This window comes from Xenopus laevis, chromosome 8S (genome assembly GCF_017654675.1).
Source record: "Xenopus laevis strain J_2021 chromosome 8S, Xenopus_laevis_v10.1, whole genome shotgun sequence".
NCBI classification, from domain to species: Eukaryota; Metazoa; Chordata; class Amphibia; order Anura; family Pipidae; genus Xenopus; species Xenopus laevis.
In genome coordinates this window covers 75,399,410-75,422,542 of record NC_054386.1, presented here as the reverse complement: position 1 = coordinate 75,422,542, position 23,133 = coordinate 75,399,410, and the positions used below count along the sequence as shown (strand labels likewise).

Here is a 23,133-nt window from a genome sequence, read left to right as displayed (position 1 = left end):
CCAGCAACATTACTGAGCTTTCTTTTGATACCAGGATTTAGCTCCCATACACACCTTAATGTCAGAACTGAAATTATTGATCTTGTTCCAGCCTGCATTATCCAGATGATAGTTTGCCCATCTCAAGAGCAGCTCTTCTGGAGACAATTTCATGAGGTCTTCCAATGTCTCTCCTTCTCGAAGCAATGCAGCCAGAGCTGAAATACACAGGAAGTTGACATGAAGGGAGCGCCACATATCAATTACCAAAAACAAAAGAAAAAAACAAGCAGTTTGTGCTTACTTACAAGTGGAAAAAAACATACCTCCTCAGCGGTTTTTATTTTTACTGAAGACTGCTAACCTAGTTCTAGCACTTTTCCTTCAGTTACAGACAGAATTTAACAATAACAAAATTGGCATAAACTCGAGTGGGTTTAACATTTCCACCAATTATAGGTATTTTTTTTAAACCCCTCTAAAATTGACATTATTTTACAAATAAATCTAATTCATCCCTCACCTGATGATTAAAGCCTGCCACATTAGCCTACTGTATCTAAAGTGGATTATAGACATGCTGAATTTAGCTTTGTACCCGACAAACGATCGGACATCGAAATCTTCTGACCTGCCACTAACCATTCAAATTAAATAAAGTAGTAAAAGAACAAATCAGACAATTTTCTCGTACGAAAGTTATATAGACAGATACAGACTGTCACCCTATTGATATCATCAGATGCATGCAAGGAAATTATCGTTAAATGACAAATCTTCTAACTTGGCCGATTGATTAAATCACCACCGCAAATTGGAGAGGCTTCAAATGGGGTTTTTGACCAAACTTCGATTCTTAAGACTTTCTCTTAGAGTCTATGGCCAGCTTTACTCCCAATGCAACTGATCAGATAGTGTGCATTTGGCCAGACTGAATGAACAAATTCACAAATACCACTGAAGATAGTGGAAGCAGTCAGATCAAATGGTTTGAGCCAATGATCTGATCTTAAATTGTTTGTTTGGAAGAGACCAAACTGAAAAAACAAAATCACTGTGCATGGCCACATTACTAATCATTCTCTAAGGAAAGTTCATATTTTTACCTTCATTCCTGCTGAGTTCAATGTCTGCAAATAAACCAATCTTAATAATTTGCCAAAGAAGGCCCAGCACCAAGTGTGGTTTCCCAGCTTTAAGATCTTCAGCTCCAATGTTGACAACGTGACACCCTATGGCAGAGGCAGAATTCAAGGCCAAATTCAAATTCTCCTGTAAAGCAGATACAGGGGCATATAGGAAGATTTTTAACAATCAATAGCTGTAAATAAACATAATACCTGTACAATCACATTTGTAGCTAGCTATCTGAGGCTGAAGAATGAACAAGTAGCAAATCAATCTTTCCTAACTACAACAGCTAGGTATAGCCAAATACAGATCTGGTTTTATGGAACAAATTATATTTCATACAGAATTGATTTATAAAAATAAATGCAGTTTATATACAGAAAGTGATCGCATGTGGTTTTCATCTTCTCTGCTTTACCTGGATGGTGAATGCAGTCAGTTTTTTCTTGTTAATGACTCTTTCATCAATGGTGTCAGGAACTGACAAGTTGATCATTTTACTGTTAAAAAAGTAGAAAGCAGATGCTTAGCGAAAGAGGAGAGGGGGGAATCAGGAAAAAAATAGCTATAAAATAAATTTCAAAACTTTTCTGGTGTAGAATTAGATTACCACAAATATCTGTTGCCAGACATCTTGAAGGAGTCCTATGTCAAGTCAAGTCATGTTTAAATTCATAAATTTAAAATCGGCCTGATCCATCAGTTTAAAGTAGAATCAGTTGTCTTTTTTTTATTCATGCATTGAACCTTTTTTTTTTGGTTTTATTACACAGAACAAAAAAAAGTAGGTACTTGAATTAAATAGAAAATCAAAAAAAGATTTACAAATTACATACATCTATCAGATCGTGAATGTCCACAACCCCTTGGCGGCCCAATATGTGGAGTGCAAATTTATAAAATGCACGTTTCCCCATACCAGTCAATATACAGACTAATATGTTTAGATATCTTAACCGAGTCTTAACAGTACAGACTATGCTTTGGGCCTGACAAGGACAATGGTCGCACTTGTGGCAGTTTCCTGTGTAATTGTAAACAAGTAGAATAATTTGTCTAAAGCTCAACGTTTCCACATATGCTGGAGGTCCAACCCAGGTTGACATTTATGCTCACAGCACAAATGTGGTGGTGTAATTAAAATTACAACCATCATGGGGACCACTAAAAGGAGAGTTAAAGCAAAAATGAATTTTGTTTATGTACAATCCACTATTAACTTACCAAAGGACAATGCCATCTCCCAGAGTCCTAAATAAGTCGTTTGTGTTTGGATTCATAGGTAGAACATGCATGCTGTCTGGGTCCGTTTCCAACGCTTTATTTATCCAGTTTACAAAGGCATATTTTTCTTCCTCTAAAAGCAAACAGACCATAAGTTTATGTGTGCCATATTAGTCATTTGGATCATTTGCATTGGCACCGCACCAAAGTGTTACTGGCAGACAATATAAAGGGCAGGCACAAGTACAATAATAGCATCATATTTGTACTGTATTAACTACTAAAAAGCTATATAAACACTGTAGTACACAAGGATCAGCTGCCAGGCACAGGGAGGACTGTGATTAAGAATATATTGTGCAAAATCCCCTAATACAGAAATTAAAGTGGAGCGGTGATACAGTGTGTAAAGCTATGGTGCAGCTGTGCCTTTAGCATTTTTTGGGCAAGGTATTAAAATCTGAGGCTATGTGACACTGCTTTACTTGCCAGTAAGAGTCACGGGGTGTACTAGAAATACAGTGTTTTTGAATAAGTCATTAACTAAAGAGCTACTAGGCAAGCCTAGTACTTTAACCATAAGAGAACCTAGCTGTGTGCTTTGTTGCTTGGTATTTTTCAGAGGGCTGTGCAACAGCATGACTAAATGGGTCGTTTTCAGGAATAAGGCTCTGTACCTATAGGGAGGAAGAAAAATTTCTTAACCAAGACCACAAGAAAAAAAAAAATCTAATCTGTCTGTTTTTTTATTTTCACTTAACTATCTTCATGGAGTGAGATGATGCTTAGCCTCACCTGTAGACACTTGGCCTAAGGCACAGGCCAGATGGTTAATCCAGCTGTAAAACTACAATGCCTAGCATCATTCTGTTAGCAAGTCTGTTGGAGTTTAAGAAAGCCAGGAAATTTACATTACAGTCACATCTAAATGGCCTAAAGTTTTCGAATAGTACTCCTACAGCAGTGGCTATAGCAGCAGTTCTTTAGTAATACATTTAGTAAGGTGTTAACAGGAAAATCTGCTAGCTACCTCCAAAATAAAAAAACAGAATGTCTATTTGTAATATTAAACTCAATTCAATAAGCGGCATTGCTTACAATAATTATTCACTACATATTTACACGGAGCTCCAAAACATTTAAAAAACAAACAAAACAAAGCAATTTGATAATAGAATTCCAGATATGCATAAACTTTTACAGCCAATGAAGAGGCAGTATTTCGCTATACAAGACTTACCTGAATATGAATGTTGGGTTCCTTCACTGGACAGCTCAGATGTGCCCCCTATTGCACAAATCCCTTCTTTGCGATTTATAGCTTTTCGGAATGTTTTGGCAATGTCACTACTTTTCAATTCTTGTACAAGCTGCACAAAAATAAAAGATACAAGATGAATATGCACACTCAAAAAACAAAAGGTATCTAGATCAAAACAAATGCATGGAATGCAAATGTCTAAAGCCTAGGTAACACAGCTGCTCATTTGCCATTTCCATAGGTAGAATAAATAAAATTGGGAATGTACATGTGTCCACAAAAGTCTTTTCAGAAGCTAATGGGCCAAAGGGAAAACTTCAAGCAACTAATGACCCATCAGCTGTAAAAGTACAATCTGTGTTTCCAAATTTCACTTATATCCAGATGAATATTCCATAGGGCATTGGGTCAGATATCCCTTCCTTCAGTTTTATCCATCTACAAGTTCCTCGTTGTCCTGCTTCTATATGATTAATTACAGTGGTATATTAGTTGAACATTAAGGGGCAGATTTATAAAGGGTCGAAGTGGATTCGAGTGAATTTTCGAAGTTCAAAAAGTTTGAATTTCGAAGTACATTTTTGGGTACATCGACCATCGAATAGGCTACTACTACTTCAACTTGAAGTAAAATTGTTCTAATATTCGACCATTCGATAATCAAAGTACGGTCTCTTTAAAAAAACTTCAACTACAATATTTCACCAAATTAAACCTGCCGAAGTGCTTTGTTAGCCTATGGGGACCTTCTAGAGCATTTTTTTTTTTAAAGTCGAAGTAAAATCGCTCAATCGACCGATAAAATCCTTCGAATCGTTAGTTTCGAAGGATTTAATCGTTCGATCGAATGGATTTTACTTTGATCGTACGATTTACAAATTCTGTAAAAAATCCTTCGACTTCGACATTTTCGAAGTCGAAGTATTTCAATTCGATGGTCGAATTTCGAAGTATATTCCACTTCGAAATTCGGCCCTTGATAAATCTGCCCCCAAGTTCCCTTTGAAAAGTCATTGAACTTAGGCTGCATATTTCTACACATGCCAAGACCTTGGCCAGAGTAAAATAGCATATGTGATGCAATTAAACCAACATACACAAAGGTTGATTCATCAGCAAATGAGTTATCTTGGTGAAAGTCCAGAGGTTTTAGTCAAATTTTCTCTAGCCCTTCATTTTCTCCTGGTGCTCAATCTCTAGCAAGGTCTCTCAGACAAGGGTGCAAAACTCAAATGTTCCCTCGACCCTAGTCCCCCAGCAATAACAACATTACATTTACTGTTGTTTTTACTGCATAGAGAGTGTGAGTGTGTGTGTGTATGTGTGTAATATTTAAGTCACATGAATGGCTGCTGTCTTGCCCCTTGTCCTGGTTTCAACAGAATGCAAACAAAACAAGCATAAAAATGCATATGTTTATAGCAGGCAAATATTCAGTCATGCACAGGCATCCAAAGTGCATGGATATAAAGTTCCAGCAATAAAGAAAAAATGCTCAGTGCAAAGGACTAAATATGGAGGCAGCTCTGGAGCACATTTACCATCCTTCCTAGGACAAGTTTGCCAAGCACAAAGCTAACCAGAAATAATATATCATACTATATTTTTAACTATGAATCCTTATTTACTATCACTTATGAAGCAGTGACTTTAAGCATCAAGATGATCAAGAGATAGGTCTTAGATCTGCGGTGACAGCCAAAGGCATTGAACATATACATATATATGACATAGAAAAAACAAAAACTAATACAAAAGGTAATGTAAGCTTACAATCTAAGAGGCATAACATGTAATAAAATTTCTAATAAACGCAGCAGATTCTAGGAGGTTAAACACATCTATATTCAATATGGTTTAAAAGGATACAATCCCATTCCACTGCATTTCCTATTTATGTCATACATTTGTTTTGACTGTGACAAAATGGGGCAAATTTATCAAAGATGAAGGGTTTCCAGACTTTCAAACTTTGATATAACTGATCCAAGAGGCCAGTGAATCAGTTGCCACTTCCATACTATATTACCTGTCAGAACCTTCAAGATTCATTATACCAGAGAAACCAAATTAACAACTGGTCCGAGTGAATCCAACAGGAGTGATTTTCAAGAGGATTACTTAAAAGTAACTTTTCAGGTTGTTCAGTTTGCATTAATAAATTCCGATTAGTTATGGGTTGATGCAAATCAATGAATAATTATTCATAAATGCATAAAACTTTAGCCTTAGTCTACAAGTTTTAGAGAGGGACAATTGCTGCAGCCATTATGGTCAATGACTAACCCTCAATGTGGCATTTTTATGGTGCACAAAGATTAACTACGCCTAAGCCTAATTTCTATAAATAGAGCAAAAATAACATGACAGAGATATTACAAGCATGCGAACATCTATAAAAAAAAAAAAATAAAAAAAACCTTTGTACCACCAAACAAACTGTAGCATTTCCCCTATATTAAGCCATCATGTGGCTAGCCATAGTCCAATGGTTAACATGAGAATCTCTCTTCAGTAGAGGTCTAAAATGATGCTCCTGTTTGTGATAAGAACTGCATCTATTCACAGAGAAACATACAATTTCGATTACATGCTAAGAAACACCCTTTGAACATGAACACATTTTATATTGTGTCATTTATTAAAACAAAACCATATGTTCCTTTTGCCAGAAGCAATGACTCTTGGTCTCTCTTTTTATGTCAAGCTAAACAAAAGAAACAAAAGCAACTGTGGAATATTCCCACAGTACTGGCAAGCAGACAACCCTCTCATAAGAACACTAACAAGTCAGTGGACCACAGAGCAAATGATAAATTAGCAAGGAACCTTTGCACATAAATCGTATGTAATAAATGACAGCACACAAGGCTAAACTGCTAAAGATTAGCAGACTCTGCAGTTGAACAGAAGAAAGGGTTTTATGAATACAGGTTTTCTAATGTAGCATATATATATGTGGACATTGGGGTCTTGCAATAAATGTCTTCCTCTTTAAAAGATTTTAGGCCATACCAAATCCATGTGGTTGGTCCCATAAGAAAATGTGAGCCTAACAATTGTGGTGTTGCTGCACATTGCTAGAAGAGTAATGCTGGAGACCCAAGAATGAACTAAGACAAATGGGAGTGAAGTAAGAGATCACCACAGTCTACTAGAGAAAAATTCCACCACTTCTCCATTTCCATGGAATTTTTAAGAGTATATATTAATGGGTGAAAGTGAACGTTCATTCTTTGATAAATACAAACAAATAAAAATCCCATAGAAATGAATGGAGAGTGTCGGAATTTCACTCTAGCAGACTGTGGTGATCTCTAACTTCACTCTTTGATTAATATACCCCAATGAATCAATGATATCTAGACCCCACTCTGCCACAGCTTAAGCTGATATCTAGTCTCATCAACACTCTACTCGTTTTCAAACAAAAGATTGTTTTCTCAGTCTTAAACTGACACAACAATTTGGAAAGGGGACCTGGTCATCCACATAAATAAATACTGTATGATAAAAGTCCTTTTCAAATTAAACACGACACATTCTTTTTAATTAAAACATCTGTTATAAACTAATTAAAAAGGTTCAGCTGTCAAGGATATATTTCCCGCCAGCTCCCCATAGACGCAGAGATTTTTCTTGCCGAACGACCAATTTTACCGAAGTCCGACCAATCCTTCGAAATTATAGTGAAGTTAGTGGGATTCGAACTATCGTACATCCAATATCTGTCAGGAGACTGATCGGCCAGGTTAAAAAATCTTTATCTGTCCAGTGCAATCTATCTATGTTTGCAGGGCCAAGCAGGCAAGTCCCCTTTGTTTTCCTGACAAATTGGTATTTTTAGTTGATGGACAATTCGTACGATCGTTTCGATATAATCGTGGTCTCACGATAACGATCTGATCTTTTAAAAATCTTTACATCTATGGCCAGCTTAGACATAAGGGTAGTGCAAGCTAGGAAGTGCTGAATGGAAAGTAATTAACTGTTCCACTTCTATGCCTCAGTCATACAGGTTTCCTTATTATCAAATTCCATAGTAAATTAAAAACATTGTAACCTCTAGTTCTAATAAGAGGCAAGAACTTCACTTTTCATGACCTAAACAAAACTGGGATTTTCTGTATATTTTGAGAAATTAAAAAATGGAATGGCAAATATAACAAAAATTTCAGAATGAGAACTTCATCTGTCAGAATTTAAATAAAAAGCCTATTAAAGACTAAAGGTGTACTTACAAAAACAAATTCTTCAAAGCATATCTTTCCATCCTTATTTTTGTCTCCTTCATTCATCAGCTTCTGTATGATCTCCCGCACTTTGTATCCGGGAAGGGGAAGGTTTGCTTCCTTAAAGAGATCATGAAGCTCATAATCCGAGATGTAACCACTGCCATCAAGGTCTGTAAAGGAAAAAATAAGGAATTGTTGGCTAAAACCAGAAGTCAGGTATTTTGAAACACTCAATAGAATTTGTGTTACAGCGCAGAACAATGAGATTCTTTGTCACAAAAACTAGCAGTGAGACACAAACACAATAAACAAATTGAAATAAAAAAAAAAGAGCTTGATATGCAAAATATATAATATAATATAACAAATGTCTTAGGTAATATACAGACTATTTGTGAAATTATTTAAAGTGCTTTGTTGTAAGCAAGTTAAAAAGATATTACACTTTTCAGTAGATTAGTGAAAACAAAGGACTTGACCAGGATTTGGACACGGTTGAATCCTTATGCCTGGCCAAACCGAACCATTAAAATCACGTGGCTATTTGACCCCTGCCTCCTTTGATTTGCATATGCAAATTAGAATTTGATTCAGTTTTCGACTGAATCTTTCACAAAGGATGCGGGTGTTCGGTTGAATCCAAAGTAGTGGATTTGGTGCATCCCAAGTGAAAACACTTTTGCATATGAAAGGCTTCACTGTGGCAATGTTACTATATACTTTCCAGCAATCTCCCGTTGACCTGACCCATAGCTGGTAGTGACTGGATCCAAAAATACATGCATAGGACAGATTGGGATCCAAACTGGAAATGGACAGCAAGCAAAGTACCAGTCACTTAAATAGTCTTTGATACAATCTCCAATCCAATTAAATTGTATATAACCTACAAGGTGGCAAGTTGGACCCCACCTAACTTAATCATAGCACTTAAATGAATTTATATAGTAGTCACACAGGTTCATGCCCACAAAGTGATTCAGCTCATAGGGAATTGTATCCAATAGATTTTCTTTAAATCTAAAAGCTCACTACTTTTAAATGTAATACTTGAAAATGTCATCTGCTGACTGGTTGCTATCATTTAATAGACTTGGAAAAGAATGCAAGCTTCAATAGACCTTACCAGTTCCCCTATTTCTAAATGCATATAAAAAAAGCTAGGACAAAGTTAGCATTCGCAACCTCAGAGGTTGATCTTGGCTAGTATTAAGGGGAACTCTACCCAAAAATTAATCTTGTCATTTCCATTATATATTCATTACTCTTTTTTCTTAGTTTTATAAAATATATATGCTAATGTAATTGCTTTGCAAATTAATATATGCCTGGCTCTTTATATTGTCTGATGCATGAAACAATGTTGTAAGCCAGCTGATTAAAGTGGATTTTTGAAGTCCTGGAGAAGAACAGTCAACCCAGAAGAACAGAATGGAGATACAGACATTGCTTCTACTTGTAACAAATGTACTAATAACTTTAGAACCCCTGGAAATATTTAAGAAATGTATGCTTAGAACCCCCATTGAGTTATTTTAGCATATATTAGCAATAAATAAATGCATACTTATGCATATTAAAAAACATTTGATAATGTAATGTATCCTCAAACAGGGCACCAGAAATTATTACCATTTTAAATGTTTCAATGAAAACAGAATATAGTATCCCAGAGGCCTGCACCATCCCCCCCCCTCCAATTTTAGCCACTGCCAACAGAACTGCCCGCATTCTATCATACGGTATTCTGGGCAAGACTTTGAGGAAAGCAGGTTATAAAGGGTCACTCAAGTACCTTCCTGAATATGAACACACATCCTGTGTGGGGCAAAGATTTTCTTTTCTCTGTTCAGTGGACAGAATCATTTAATCCAAAATACTACATTTTTCCCCATCCCAGTCAGATATGATGGCAGTGTTAAATAACCAATCTCCAGAGGAGAAGAGCTTGCCCTTATTAGTGAAGGCAATTGAAAAGTAGAATTCCAGAGAAATTCAACTCCAGTAAAAACAATATATATTAAACGTCACATTGCAGGTGGTGGGATCTGAAACGTGAAGCAATCCCAGGCGGCTTTCCTTTTACCAGATAAAGACTTGAAATAGCAGTGAAAACAGGATGCAAGTAAGAAAAAAATTCTGCCTTATAAGGATGGGTATGTTCTACCCAATGATGAGCTCAGCTGCACTGGTATTATTTAAATGCGTATTAATCAAAACTGAGGCAAAAAAAATCAACATTTTTTTTTCTTTTTTAATTCTACCAATTAAAAAAGTGCTTCCTTATTATCTTAAACATTATTACAATGGCCAGTTCTACAAATCAGTGATATGGGACATCCTTAGGCTTAAAATGTTGAATGGGAAATTAGGCAATATAATAGTGACACACTATTACGTATTGCTGATTGGGGATGGGTTCACTTCAATTGTTTGCATTGTTTGAGCATTGGTTATAGTCCTCTTAAATAACGTACAAAACACAGGTTAGGTATACCTAAACTGTTAATTTTATATTTTTTTTTTCTCTCTCTCTCAGGTGTTTTGAGTTGTCCTGAGGCATCTCAGGTGGTTAATTAAAAAGGCAGCTCAAGCTCCTGTCTGGGGAAAAAGACAGAGGAAAGCTGCCTGTGTGAGAGAGAGATATTTGAATCACTACAAGGTTGGAACTTTTGTTGTACTTTCTTTTCATGTTCATGTTTGGGGAGCCAGGCGGTAGGCCTACTCCTGGTTAGTTATGAGAACTGACCTGTATTAGTTAGAAGCCCATTAAGTGGCAAGGAGTTTACTTTGAACTGTTTATGTTGTTTTGCTGCAAGTAACAATAAACTGCCAAAAAGAGACTATACTCATGATTATTCTTCTGCCATGGGCTGAGTTATCCCCAGAAAACTGATCCCAGCTACCTAAACCCTTACAAAACAAAACCAAAAATTAAACTGACTCTTGATAAAATTGTCCGTAGTGCATGTATGAAAGGGACACTATACTGTAAGCTCCACTGGGGCAAGGACTAATGCACTGCAGAATTTGCTTCCACTAACTATACTACAAATAATTATACTATGTTTCCATAGTAGAGGTTCACCATCCAAAAGTCATTTAAATGCATTCAACCTAATTAAAGTAGCTATCTGTGAGGATCTGGCAGGCTGTACTTGTGAGCCAGTTATCTAATATTCTATTTTCTATTAAGTAGACCCCCCCCCATTTTACATTTATCTGGGGACCACATAAAAATGGTCTATTGAAGGTGGGAAACAGGGCAATTCAGTCCTATACGATTGGGGATGACCTGTACATAATGATGCTTTAAACACAATACTACTACCTCCAAAAAAAAAAGGTTTCCTTTCCAAATGAGGACATTTTAGGAGTGAAGCAGGTTTTCCTTCCCAGGATTCTCCTGCTTTCCTAATGTAGAAATAAATGGAAGGGGAGAAACAGCATAATACTTTCACTAGTACCTTGGAGCTACTACTATGCCAAAACTCAATTTCAGAAGCGTGTTTTTACCTTGTGATTATGGTGTCGCAATATGACGGATACTTAACATGGCCAATTCCATTGACTCAGTTCCTGCTCTGTACCAAACAGAGAAACTACATGCACATGTTTCCACTTAGATTGCATTCATCTCACTTTACACCAATATTTTGTCTGTGGACAAGGGTGGCAGTCTGAGTAATGTTTGTACAAAAAAAAGTGAGTATGTTAAAACAGAAGAATGACTAGCTCACTGAATTTACAGGCAGGAAATTGGAGATTGCTGTTCACTGACTCACACCAGGATCAAACTGCTAAAACAGACCAGTCTCTTCATCACAAGAATGTTTCTTAACAATTGGACCAAAAGAAAGGAAATATACTTTGTTAGCAGTGAACAAGGACACATTTTAAGGAGGGGCAAACAGTCAAATATTACATTATACTTGACTTTTACAACCATTATTGCCCTTATGGTCTCAAAAACAATGGCAATAAATGCAATTAAATCTATGTTGTAATAATGTATGGTACTGCAGTCAAATAGTACATCATAACAGAAGCTTTTTAACCATTATTGCTCTTATGGTCTCAAAAACATAGGCAATAAGTGCCATTAAATCTCTTTTGTATGGTACTGCATGCAGTCATTTACATGAGGCTTGTAGCTGCAGCTTGCTCTTCAGTATTAAGTATATGTGTGAGCTACACTTCATGAATTAGGACAATTCTGGGAAATGCTGCAACATTCTACACTTGAATTGCTATGGCTAACAGTTTTCTTTATTGTCACTGCAGGGTCAAAAAAAACTATGGTGAATGAATATGCGGAAAGAAGCATCAAAAGAAAAGCTGAACATGGAAGCAAACAAGAAACCTTATAAAATGGATACATAGTGATATGGAAACTTCCTTTATCAATTAAATCAATCACTTGTATAAACAGCTTAGTAAACTCAATACCCATCGGTATCCATCCCATCCATCCCTGCTGAGCCCTTCATTAAGTCTAACCCTAATGTAATAATGTAGCCTCTGCCAATTCTTTACCTGTACATCGCTATGCAATTAATGTCAGCACAACTCATCCTAAACTCTTCCTGGTACATAGTGTACCACAGAGAAGCAGAAGAAATCAGATGAAGTCAAAGAACGTCTACTTCAAAGATGAATTTGTGGCTTTGGTGCCACATTACTTCAAGGTAAAAGGAGAATTAAGCTGTCCAAAAGTCAGCTTTGACCTTTTTCTGTCATTGCCATCATTTCATACATTATCTACATACATGTACATTATTGATCATAACACTTTCATAAACATTAGACTCAATGAACTTATGTGGTGACATGGGCTATCTGCAAAACACCCAGCACTTGCAATGGAGAAATGAAACAGGGACACGTGTTGATCCCAAGACCAATTCCTATTAATGGTACAAGGAAGGAAAGCTTTTTCATCTCAAGGACGACTGTTCTATAGCTGTGGCAAAGGGGTAATTAAGAAAGCGGAGGTTGATGGCATTAAGTTTTGGCAAGCTTCAGGAGCCATTTCTCAAATATGTGATCAAGACTATATTTTAAATGAAAGAAACTAAAATAGTAGGACGGCACTTACCATGAAAATACATTTTTTTTTGTTTCTTTCATTTAAAATATAGTCTTTCACTCTATCAGTGGGGCAATTTATTTAGGGGCAGGGACTTTGAGCCTGTGGGACTTATGTACAATGCTATATATAACCAACTACAATAAGATCAAAGGGCTAACACAACACAAAAAATGTAGTTAAAGTCACTGTAATCAGAATATTAGGGAAATAAAATTTGTTGCCTACCAGCTGCTCCTGATTTTTGAGAGCTATGCAGGACTTTGAATAGTCCGCTCCTTCCCCCGATCTGCAATGACCAGAGTCAACCCTCCCATCCCATGTCTAACCAGCAATCTTGTTACCCACAACCCAACTCACTAATTACAGACAGACAAAATTTTAAAAAAAATCCGTAATCAAAGAGGGGAAGACAATGCACTGGATTTCGCCGTTGAAATCCGTTCCGTGTGCCTGCACTCAGGCTGACACTGTGGTTCTGGGTGCAGACCGGGAAAAGGACAGATTTAAAGGAACAGTAAAACCAAGAAATTAAAGTGTTATAAAGGAATGACAATATAATGTACTGTTGCCCTGCACTGTTAAAATTGGTGTGGTTGCTTCAGAAACACTACTATAGTTTATATTAGCAAGCTGCCGTGTAGCCACTGGGGCAGCCATTCAAAGCTGAAAAAGGAGAAAAGGCACAGGGTTACACAGATGATAACAGATAATATTTGTAGTATACAATGGGATTCTTCAGAACGTATCTATCTGTGTATCCTGTGCTTGAATGGCTGCCCCCATGGCTACACAACAGCATTTTTTATATAAACTATACTAGTTTTTCTCAAGCAAACACACCCATTTTTCCAGTGCAGTGCAACAGTACATTGTATTGTCATTCCTTTAAAACATGTACTGTATTTTTTTGGTGTATCTGTTCCTTTAAGCATAGTGGCCATCTTTCAGCCTACATTTATTTGGAGGCAGAGAATCAGCCCAATGTGGCCGTAGCCTAACTCATCCTGCCGCAGCCATGCCTTGGCAACCATTCCTGTGGGTATCAAGACGTGCAAATCCTTTGCATGATTGCTTTGTCAGTTAACAATGCAGTAGATAGTACGAAAAATACAAATATGAGAAGCATTAGTGAATTCCAAACTTACCAACTCTGGCAAATGCCTCTCTCAGTTCCTCCAGATCATCTTTGGAGATGTGCGTGCTGTGCGTCATTGCCATCGGCCAGTGGCACCTTAAAATAAATAAATACATTTTATATTTATTTAATATATATATATATATCTATATATCTATATATCTATATATCTATATATATTATCATAAACATCTTCACATCATAGATTTTCTCACATAAGAGAGAACATTAAAAACATCAAATGCATTTAAAGAACATTAAGCTTAAAATACCCCCCTTCTTACTTATTATTGCCCCTAAGTTTATTTTAAAATGGAATACACCAAAATGACACATGTAATTATATTAGAAACATAACATTTATAACTTAGAGGGACAATTAATCAAAAAAAGAGAATCAGGATTTTGCCATGAAGTTTGTAAACTCATGGCCCAAAAAGTCATGACTGATTTTAATAAATTTTTTACATAAAAATAAAGAATAAAAATGACACCAGCTACAACTTGTAGAGACATCACAGAAGTCAATGGAAAGAGCATCTATTCACGATTTTTCATGTTCCTTGGAAAGGAATAGAAATATGTGATTCAATGATTTTTTTTTGCCTCAGCTTAAATCGATCAGGATTCCTCCATTTTTTAACATAAATCTGTACAACAACCCTGAACAAATTTTGCATTCAAGATAAAATGTATCATTTTTGATAAATGTGCTCCTTAAACTACTACTTCTGAGAAACTTTACCAATCTGTTTGTACAGACTTTCACTTTCAGAGAAAAAAGTATACAGAGACCACAAGAGCGAGAAATACAATGCTAAAGAAAAAGTTTAAAATTAAACGTAATTTTCAAAGTATCTTTCAAATACTGCTCTATGGAAAAAAAGTCCAATTTTTCCTTGATTCCTGACTTGTTTGAGAAATCATGAAACAATTTCAAAGATTCAGGGATACTGAAAAATCTTTCTTAGAATGTTGCATCCACTACTGGGTGAATAAAGCGTGTAGGACCTGAAGTCATTCCACACCCACCATTACTAAAATACTATAAGGGTCATGGTCCAGAAGAATGTTTTGGGCTACTTAAAACGCTCTGTTTTGAAGCACTCAAAATGCAACATTGGGGTGCCACCACTCTTTTGGGCAGTCTGTCTGAACAATTGTAACAAGAGCAACCAGCAATAGTGGTTACGGCTATGGTCTCTGCCTATTTGTCCCTCATGCAGACAGGGCAAATATCTATGATTTTGTATAAAGCCACCTTATGACGGGTTGTTTTGGGCACTTATGCTGCATTTTTTGCTTACTTAAGAACTAAATGTGCCTGAAAGAGCCCTGCGTGCAAATGCTGTAACTTTGAAAATAGAACTTCGGTTTATAAACTGTCCCTTTACATAGGATTACTAAGCTTAATTGTTTTATGGTCACTGAATTCCTCAATAACTTCCTTCTATTTCCTATATAAAAAATTAGGTTATAAGTGAATGGCATTTGAGGGAAGGTAACAGGAGGAGGAAAGTCTGAACATGACATGGTTATAGGCTGGAGGCTGGTAATGGTTTGAAGTTGTTTATACCAATAATGCACCGCAATCTAAAATTCATGAAAAGCCATCACACCATCCTATTACTTGGAAAAACATTGCAGGTCAATGTTTTTATGGATTTACTTACTGATGCCCAGTTTGTAATGAGATAAAACTAATATGCCCACATCACATTTTCAAGGCATATACTTTCTGTGCTAGAAAAGAATCCCAATCGGCTGCATAATTTACAGATCTGTTCCGGAACTGGATAGATGGTGTTAAATTACTTGTGCACAGCTTACTATTCTCATTGGAATCTGAAGATCTCGCCAGATACAGTTAAAGAAAACATAAAACATTGGTATAATAATGTTGCATCCAAAGCAGAATATACCAAGCATCTAACCAATACAAAGAACTAAAAACAAATATCTGGAGTCCCCTATAGTACACAGTTTGTTTGTTTATAAGTTATAGAATAAATAAAATAGGAAAATATTAAAAACTATCCCATGTTTATGGTTTAAGATGACACCTAATCTCGCAGCCTGTAAACCAAACTTTCCCTCATCATGTGGGAAATGATAAATATAGGTCATCTGATCTTGGGTTAACGAGAATCATTATGTTTATAAATGGCTCTTTTACACATTATTAGATAGTTCATCCTAAATGTGCATCTCTAGAATTACAGTTTGATGTGGGTCAAGTTAGTTGAGCCATTGGCTCACTGCCACAAGTCGGTATTTCACATTGCAAAGCCCTTGGCCCCAACAGCTCTCATAAAGAAGCGATTAGAAACGGAATGGCTGGCAGGTAATGTTCACTATGGGCGCAGATACGTGGGTTGCTCAGTACAAGTACAAAATTATGTGTTTTTACACAAAGTCCTGTGCACAGAAATGTGTTGCGTTTGTTGCCCTTAAAATGTCTGGCAAAAGCATATGTCTTAAAGGGAACATTGTTGGCTGGTGCTAGTAAGATTTTTGGATATATTTTCATTATTACATTACAAAAAGGTAACTTTTAAAGCACATTACTTTTTATGAATTGTTGGAGGTTGGTAATGCAATTGGAACAGATTGTATGCCTACCCTATTTAACATTTTGGGGGAATTCTTTGTGTTGCAGAACACAAGTAAATGAGCAGGATGTCCAAAAATAATGTATGAAAGTTTTTCAAAAACATATGTACAGTTGTGCTTGAAAGTCTATGAAACCTTCAAAATTTTCTATATTTTTATATGAATGTGACTCAAAACATATCTGTGTGTGGCAAAAGTGAATATTTAGGATTATAATATAAATTGAAGGTGAAATCAGAGTCTGGTATTTTCAGTCAATGGGATCTAGCCTGATCACACATACAACACATTTGTGGATGCTTGCGTCTCATGGCTCAAACAAAGGAGGTGTAGGAGGACCTCATAAAAAGAATTGATGCGTATAAAACCTGACGAAGACTATCGCTAAAAAGTTCAGACTCCACCAATCAACAGTCAGACAGATTGTGTACAGATGGAGGAAATTCAAGTCCATTGTTGCCCCACTGAGAAGTGGTCGTTCATCAAAGATAAGTCCAAGTGGAAGGTGTCTAATAGTCAGAGAGGTTACAAAAGAACACATGATAACTTATAAGCAACTGAATGCCTGTCTCTTTTTGGCCAACTTTGATGTTAATGAGTCCACCATCAGGAGAACCCTTAACAGCAATGTTGTGTATGGCAGGGTAGCAATGAGAAAGCTACTGCTCTGTCCAAAAATATTGCTGACCATCTACAGTTTGCTAAAGATCATGTGGACAAACCAGAAGGATACTGGAAGAATATTTTGTGGACAGATAAAGCCAAAATAGAACTCTTTGGCTTTAAGTCGTTCTACCAAAGAATGGTTAAAGAAGAATAAAGTGAATGTTCTGGAAGGGCCAAGTCAAAATCCTGACCTTAATCCAACTGAAATGCCGTAGAAAGATTTAAAGTGAACAGTTCTTGTGAGGAACCCTACCAACATCAAAGAGCTGAAGCTGTTCTGTATAGAGGAATGGGCTAAAAAAATCCGATGTGCAGGACTGGTCAACAGTTACCGCAAACATTGCGGTTATTGCTGCACATGGGGATCACATGAAATATGGAGCGAAAGTAAGTGAATACTGATTGATAAATATTTTTTTTGCCACACGCAGATCTTATTAAATAGATTTATTTTTATCAATAAATATATGACCAAATAAAATATTTTTTGTTCCATTGTTTAACTAGGTTTTCTTCATCTGCATTTAGGACTTGAAAATCAGATTATGTTTTAGGTCACATTCATATAAAAATATAGAACATTTTAAAGGGTTCACAAACTTTCATACCACTGTATGCATATTACAATGCAGTCTGTTATAGAAAAACTTCTTTTATGTAAACTATAATCTCTAATAGCTTCCTACTGTGGGGCAAATTCACTAACATTCGTAGTTTCGCCAGGCGCAACTTCGCCGCACTTCGCCAGGCGTAGTTTCGCCAGCGCTCCGCAAATTCACTAAAATCCGAAGTTGCGCTCAGGGGTAGTGTAAGGTTGCGAAGTTGCGCTAGTGTTGATTCGCTATATAAAGCGAAGTTACGCTAGCGAAGGCTAATTTGCATACGGCGCCAAATTCAAATTTCAATGGAGGAATACGTATCAGCACTACAAATGCCTAGAAAACCTTCAAATCAGCAAATAAAATTTTTATTTTGCCCTACACATGTGCCCACTGTCTAGGTAAGTTGCCATGAGTCAGGAAATGTAGGGGGGAAGGAGGGGAGCCCCAAAAAAAATTTCGATCTTTTTCAGCCTATCACCCATAATGTAGAAAACACGCCAGCGTTTTTTGGGACTTTGACTTTTTTTGTCTACTCTATTGCGCTTCGCCAGGTCTGAGGTGGCGAAGGAAGTCTAGCGTAAAAGGTAGCAATCAGTACACTGCGCAAGTTAGTGAATTTGCGTAGTCACGTCGCTAGCGAAAATTCGCCAGGCGTAAGGGTGCGAAGTAACACTAGCGAAACTACTCCAGCGTTCGTTAGTGCATTTGCGCAGTAACGAAAATGCCAAACGCTAGCGAATTAACGCTAGCGTTCGGCGCTTAGTGAATTTGCCCCTGTGTCTTTTAACAAGTCACTTAACCACTGTATTTATATTCACTATTATTTATTATGCCGTCTTACCTGTGTATTCCTTTCTGTATCATAAAATCGTTCAGAGCGTTTGCTTTATAAAGTTACACAAAGTCATGTTCACATGAGCTTATCTGGGCAACCAAGATACTATAGACAGTGGCCCAGCTTGTTTTATCAGCATTTAATATAAAAAAGACAAACTTAAACACTCTACTTACCTTGGCTTAAATACTTCTTAATCTCTTCTTTAGCTTGTTTTTCTCCTATAAAGATAAAAAAATGTAATCATTATATATATATATATATATATATATTATATATATATATATATATATATATATATATATATATATTTATTATATATATATATATTTATTATATATATATATATTTATTATATATATATATATTTATTATATATATATATATATATATATATATATATATATATATATATATATATATATATATATATATATATATATATATATATATATATATATATATATATATATATATATATAAATATTTAAATATATATAGTACACAAAAAATATAATTGTGATGATTAAACCGCATTTGCAAAATCAAATATGAGTAGTTGTCTTTGTGCTTATTGTATGTAGGCGTCACAATAGTTGTAAAGTACCTTTAAAACGGTCATTCTTCAGCATAAAAGGAAGCCTGAATGACGCCTTCAGGCCACTTCAAAAATGTTAATGTTTGACAATGTAAATGAAAAGCTGCATTACGAAGCAGTGGGAACACTGGCCAACAATGTTGTTTATTTTTATGTGACAATCTATGATACATGCAAACATGATAATTCTAAATATTTAGAATGTGGGGCACAAGAATCCAAAGTCTGCTACAGTAGTTCGGTAAACCTGACTAGCATGTGCCAGACAAACTTATGCATATGCAGCAGGGTACAGGTATGGGATCCATTATCCGTAAACCTGTTGTCCAGGAAGCTCTGAATTACAGGATGTACATCTCCCATAGACCATTTTAATAATGATTTTTTTTTTAACTGATTACGTTTTCCTCTGTAAAAATAGGACAGTACCCTGTATTTAATCCCAATTGGGATACAATTAATGTTTATTGGGTGCAAAACAATCTTATTGGGTTTATTTAATGTTTAAATTATTTTTTTAGCAGACTTGAGGTATGGAGATCCAATGTATGGACAGATCCCTTATATGCAAAACTCCAGGTCTCAAGCATTCTGGATAATAGGTCCCATACCTCTACTAGTGAGAGACAAATGGCATAGATGACAATGCAGCACTGCACTATTTTTTGTCTTTTTTTGCCTTTGTCCTTTAAAGCTTGGGGTTATTTAGTTACTGGGATAAACCATAAACAATATTGTCCATTAAATGAGAGTAATATGGCTGTGCAGCTAATTTAAAGGGGAACTATAGCGATAATGAAAATTTAATATAAGCTTCGTTATACGGAAATAAAAAAACTTTCCAATACAATCCTTTAAAAATTCTGCACGGTTTCTGAAATAAACAAGTTTATGTTCACTATCCATCTCTCAGCATCGAATTCTCTTTTCATGCAGGAGTTGGGTCAGATAGTCATTGACAGTTATCCAATAAATCCTACGGGGGGGGGGGGGCTTCTTTTCCTAGCAGATGAATTAGAGCTCACTCAAATAACGGATTCCGGTACAAACAAAATCTAACAAAATAACTGCCTTTTGCACAAATCCTGCATGTAGAGACAGGATTTCTTGTGATTTTAATAGAGTGAGCTCTAATAGGAGCCCCCCTATAAGATATATTGGATCTAACTGTCAATGAATATCTGACACCCAAGTCCTGAATGAAAAGAAACAGATGCCGAGAGAGGAATAGTAAACATAAACGTGATTATTTCAGAAACGTACATCATTTTTAATTGATTGTATTTAGAAAGTTTTTTATTTCAGTATGCTGAAACATATTAAATTTCCGTTTTCGCAATAGTTCCCCTTTAAACAAGATATAAAAATGCTAAATCCCCACAGATAAAGGGAGTAGCGATTACCAAACGGTTATGACACATTTGATAACTCAGAAATACAAAACACTAATTAGAACACTTGTTCAGCATCTGAATTTCATGGGTGTTAACTTGTAGTTGACAAGTTTGACTAATGTCTGAAATTATCTAATTAGAATTAGATAGGTTAGTTCTAGCAAAAAAAACTATACTCGTATCCTCTCGGAAGTCATTCCTAAACTAAAGAATAATTATTTGGCCTGTGCATATCATTAAAATATTTGTATTCACTACAGTAATGTGATTATTACACTGTGGGATATAGGCCAGCAGGAACTGGCTATGGAATAGGAAAAAGGTCACAGCACATTGTAACTGCTATAATATACTGCCAATATACCCTAATAAAGTACATCATACAAAAAACATTTATTTTGTGCAAAAAATAACTTGACTTTTCAAACTGCTGTCCCTTTAATCCTTTGGAACATCCATGAACAGTGACAGGAATTCACTTAAGGAAATCAGATCGTATTGAATACACCCACACAAGCCAAACCATTTACATGTATCTAAATAGAGGGCTAGATTACTATTCTCGTTTTAAGAATGTAATTGTGAGTTTTGTTTCCTTATGGTTTCTTATTTTAACTCTGAGGCCACATTACAATGGCCACTTAACTGCTAAAGCATTTATGGGGTTTTTAAATTTATACAACAAATGGTATATACAGACATAATAATTACATTAGGGTCACTAAATGGGGTTCTGCAATCTACAAAACAAGTTCCTTCAACATCTGCAGCACACATTCCATGCATCTGGTTAGCAGAGACATAGCACACACAAACACTGTGTATTTTCTGAAACTGTAGGTGATAAAAAGTTGATTCTAATTTTTTTGTTGGCGTATGCAAACTGGAGACCAACGTAGGCTCAGCTGCTTTAAGTACAATGTCCTGTTTTCAGCTTCACCAGCAACTTTAACTTGGTTAAAAGATTACAAAGGCAAGTTGCACAATTTCAGGGCAATTTCAGTGTGAAAGTTGGTAAGAAAAATGCTGCATTTAGTCACAGGACAAAAAACAAAGCATGTGGAAACTTACTGCAGTAGTTGCTTGCTGTATGCAGCGCCACATGGACAAGTAAAAGCCAATTTCTGCAGTATTTACCCTTATGCAGAACACAGGTTTCATGTATCAACACATGCATGGTCCCCTTTTATAAAATAAATATACATTATCATAGGAAAACAAAAAAATTGCCTTAGAATCATGAATGACAAGCCTTTCAGTAGCAGTAGTATTGCATACACTTAGTCAAATGACATTACATAAGCATAGAAAAAAGAAAATGTGTAAAAGTTGCCATTGATTGCAAAGCACAACACAAGCCACTCTCCAGTACTAAAACAGCTAGATTGTAAGCTACAGTGTTGGCCAGCACAGCAGCATATTTTGCTAAGTTCACATAATATAAATTTGCAGCATTAGTTTATCTACCTGGTATGAAGCAGGAGCACCAGCAGCTTCAGAGCCTGATTGAGTGAGACAACAGACAGGTAAAAAAAGAACACAAGAGTATATATAGGGCGTTTCCTTGAGTCAGTAATTGTAGGCAGAGCAGAAAGAACACCTCCTCATCCACGCCTTGGAACTTACTATAGACACACACTAATGTGTAGGTTGGCCAGCCTTTACGTTATGGCAAAGGACAATGTCAGCTACATGAAAGAACCGGCTAGAAAAGAGACCATATCCTAAGGAGACCAGCGGAGGGCTAGCAGACAATGAAAATAAGCAGTGCGGAAAATGCAAGAAGGTAATTGCTTTCAGGACGTTCAAGACCATTTACAAAGTAACAATTGTTCACATATTTCAAAAGCACAGGTTCAATGAAAAGCATGATCCACGGTTGATGAAAAGCTACTGTTCCATGACTGGCCATTATTGGCAGTGCTGCAAAATGAAATAAAAGTTGGTACTCCCCCCATCTGCATCTGCAGCATAAACTGGCAGGAGACAATACCCCTGGGACTGATAATATTATCACAATACAAAGCACACACTTCTCATGTACACCTGCTCAGTACAATCTGTGGAAGTCTGGCAATGTTCCACATTCATCCGCCTGTTATTCTATTCTAGTGAGTCATGTATGAGGCCAGTGAGCATCACTTGTGAGTCATGTCAGCATCAATGTAATGTGTAAGGCTTATAAACATATTTATAGTGAAATGGTGACAGTGCCAAGCCAAATGCAAGATGTGCCCATGGCAAACTTCTGCCATCAATTGCCCACTTCCCCTGGCCACAGTGACGTGCAGAGTGTTGGGGGAGTTGACAATCTAGGGGTGAGATTCCCAGATAGTCACATCACATTGACGTTCCGCCAGCTGGCCTC

The 23,133-nt window shown here is 36.3% G+C and overlaps 1 protein-coding gene across 4 annotated transcripts in view; it reads right to left on the bottom strand.

Moving 5' to 3' along the window:
* The window catches only part of pls3.S (plastin 3 S homeolog), a 60,261-nt gene that overhangs the window by 14,200 nt on the left and 22,928 nt on the right, over positions 1–23,133 (bottom strand). For 3 of the 4 annotated variants that reach the window (XM_041575072.1, XM_018233106.2, XM_041575074.1), the window contains exons 2-9: positions 18,950–18,994; positions 14,068–14,153; positions 7,837–8,000; positions 3,575–3,704; positions 2,335–2,467; positions 1,529–1,610; positions 1,086–1,251; positions 55–197 (exon numbers count right to left, since the gene is read on the bottom strand). In XM_041575072.1, coding sequence (XP_041431006.1) covers positions 55–197; positions 1,086–1,251; positions 1,529–1,610; positions 2,335–2,467; positions 3,575–3,704; positions 7,837–8,000; positions 14,068–14,140 — 891 coding nt within the window. In that variant the 5' untranslated portion in view covers positions 14,141–14,153; positions 18,950–18,994. Of the gene's footprint in view, positions 1–54; positions 198–1,085; positions 1,252–1,528; positions 1,611–2,334; positions 2,468–3,574; positions 3,705–7,836; positions 8,001–14,067; positions 14,154–18,949; positions 18,995–22,232; positions 22,281–23,133 lie in introns of those variants that run through there. The other variant, XM_041575073.1, reaches the window with a different exon arrangement.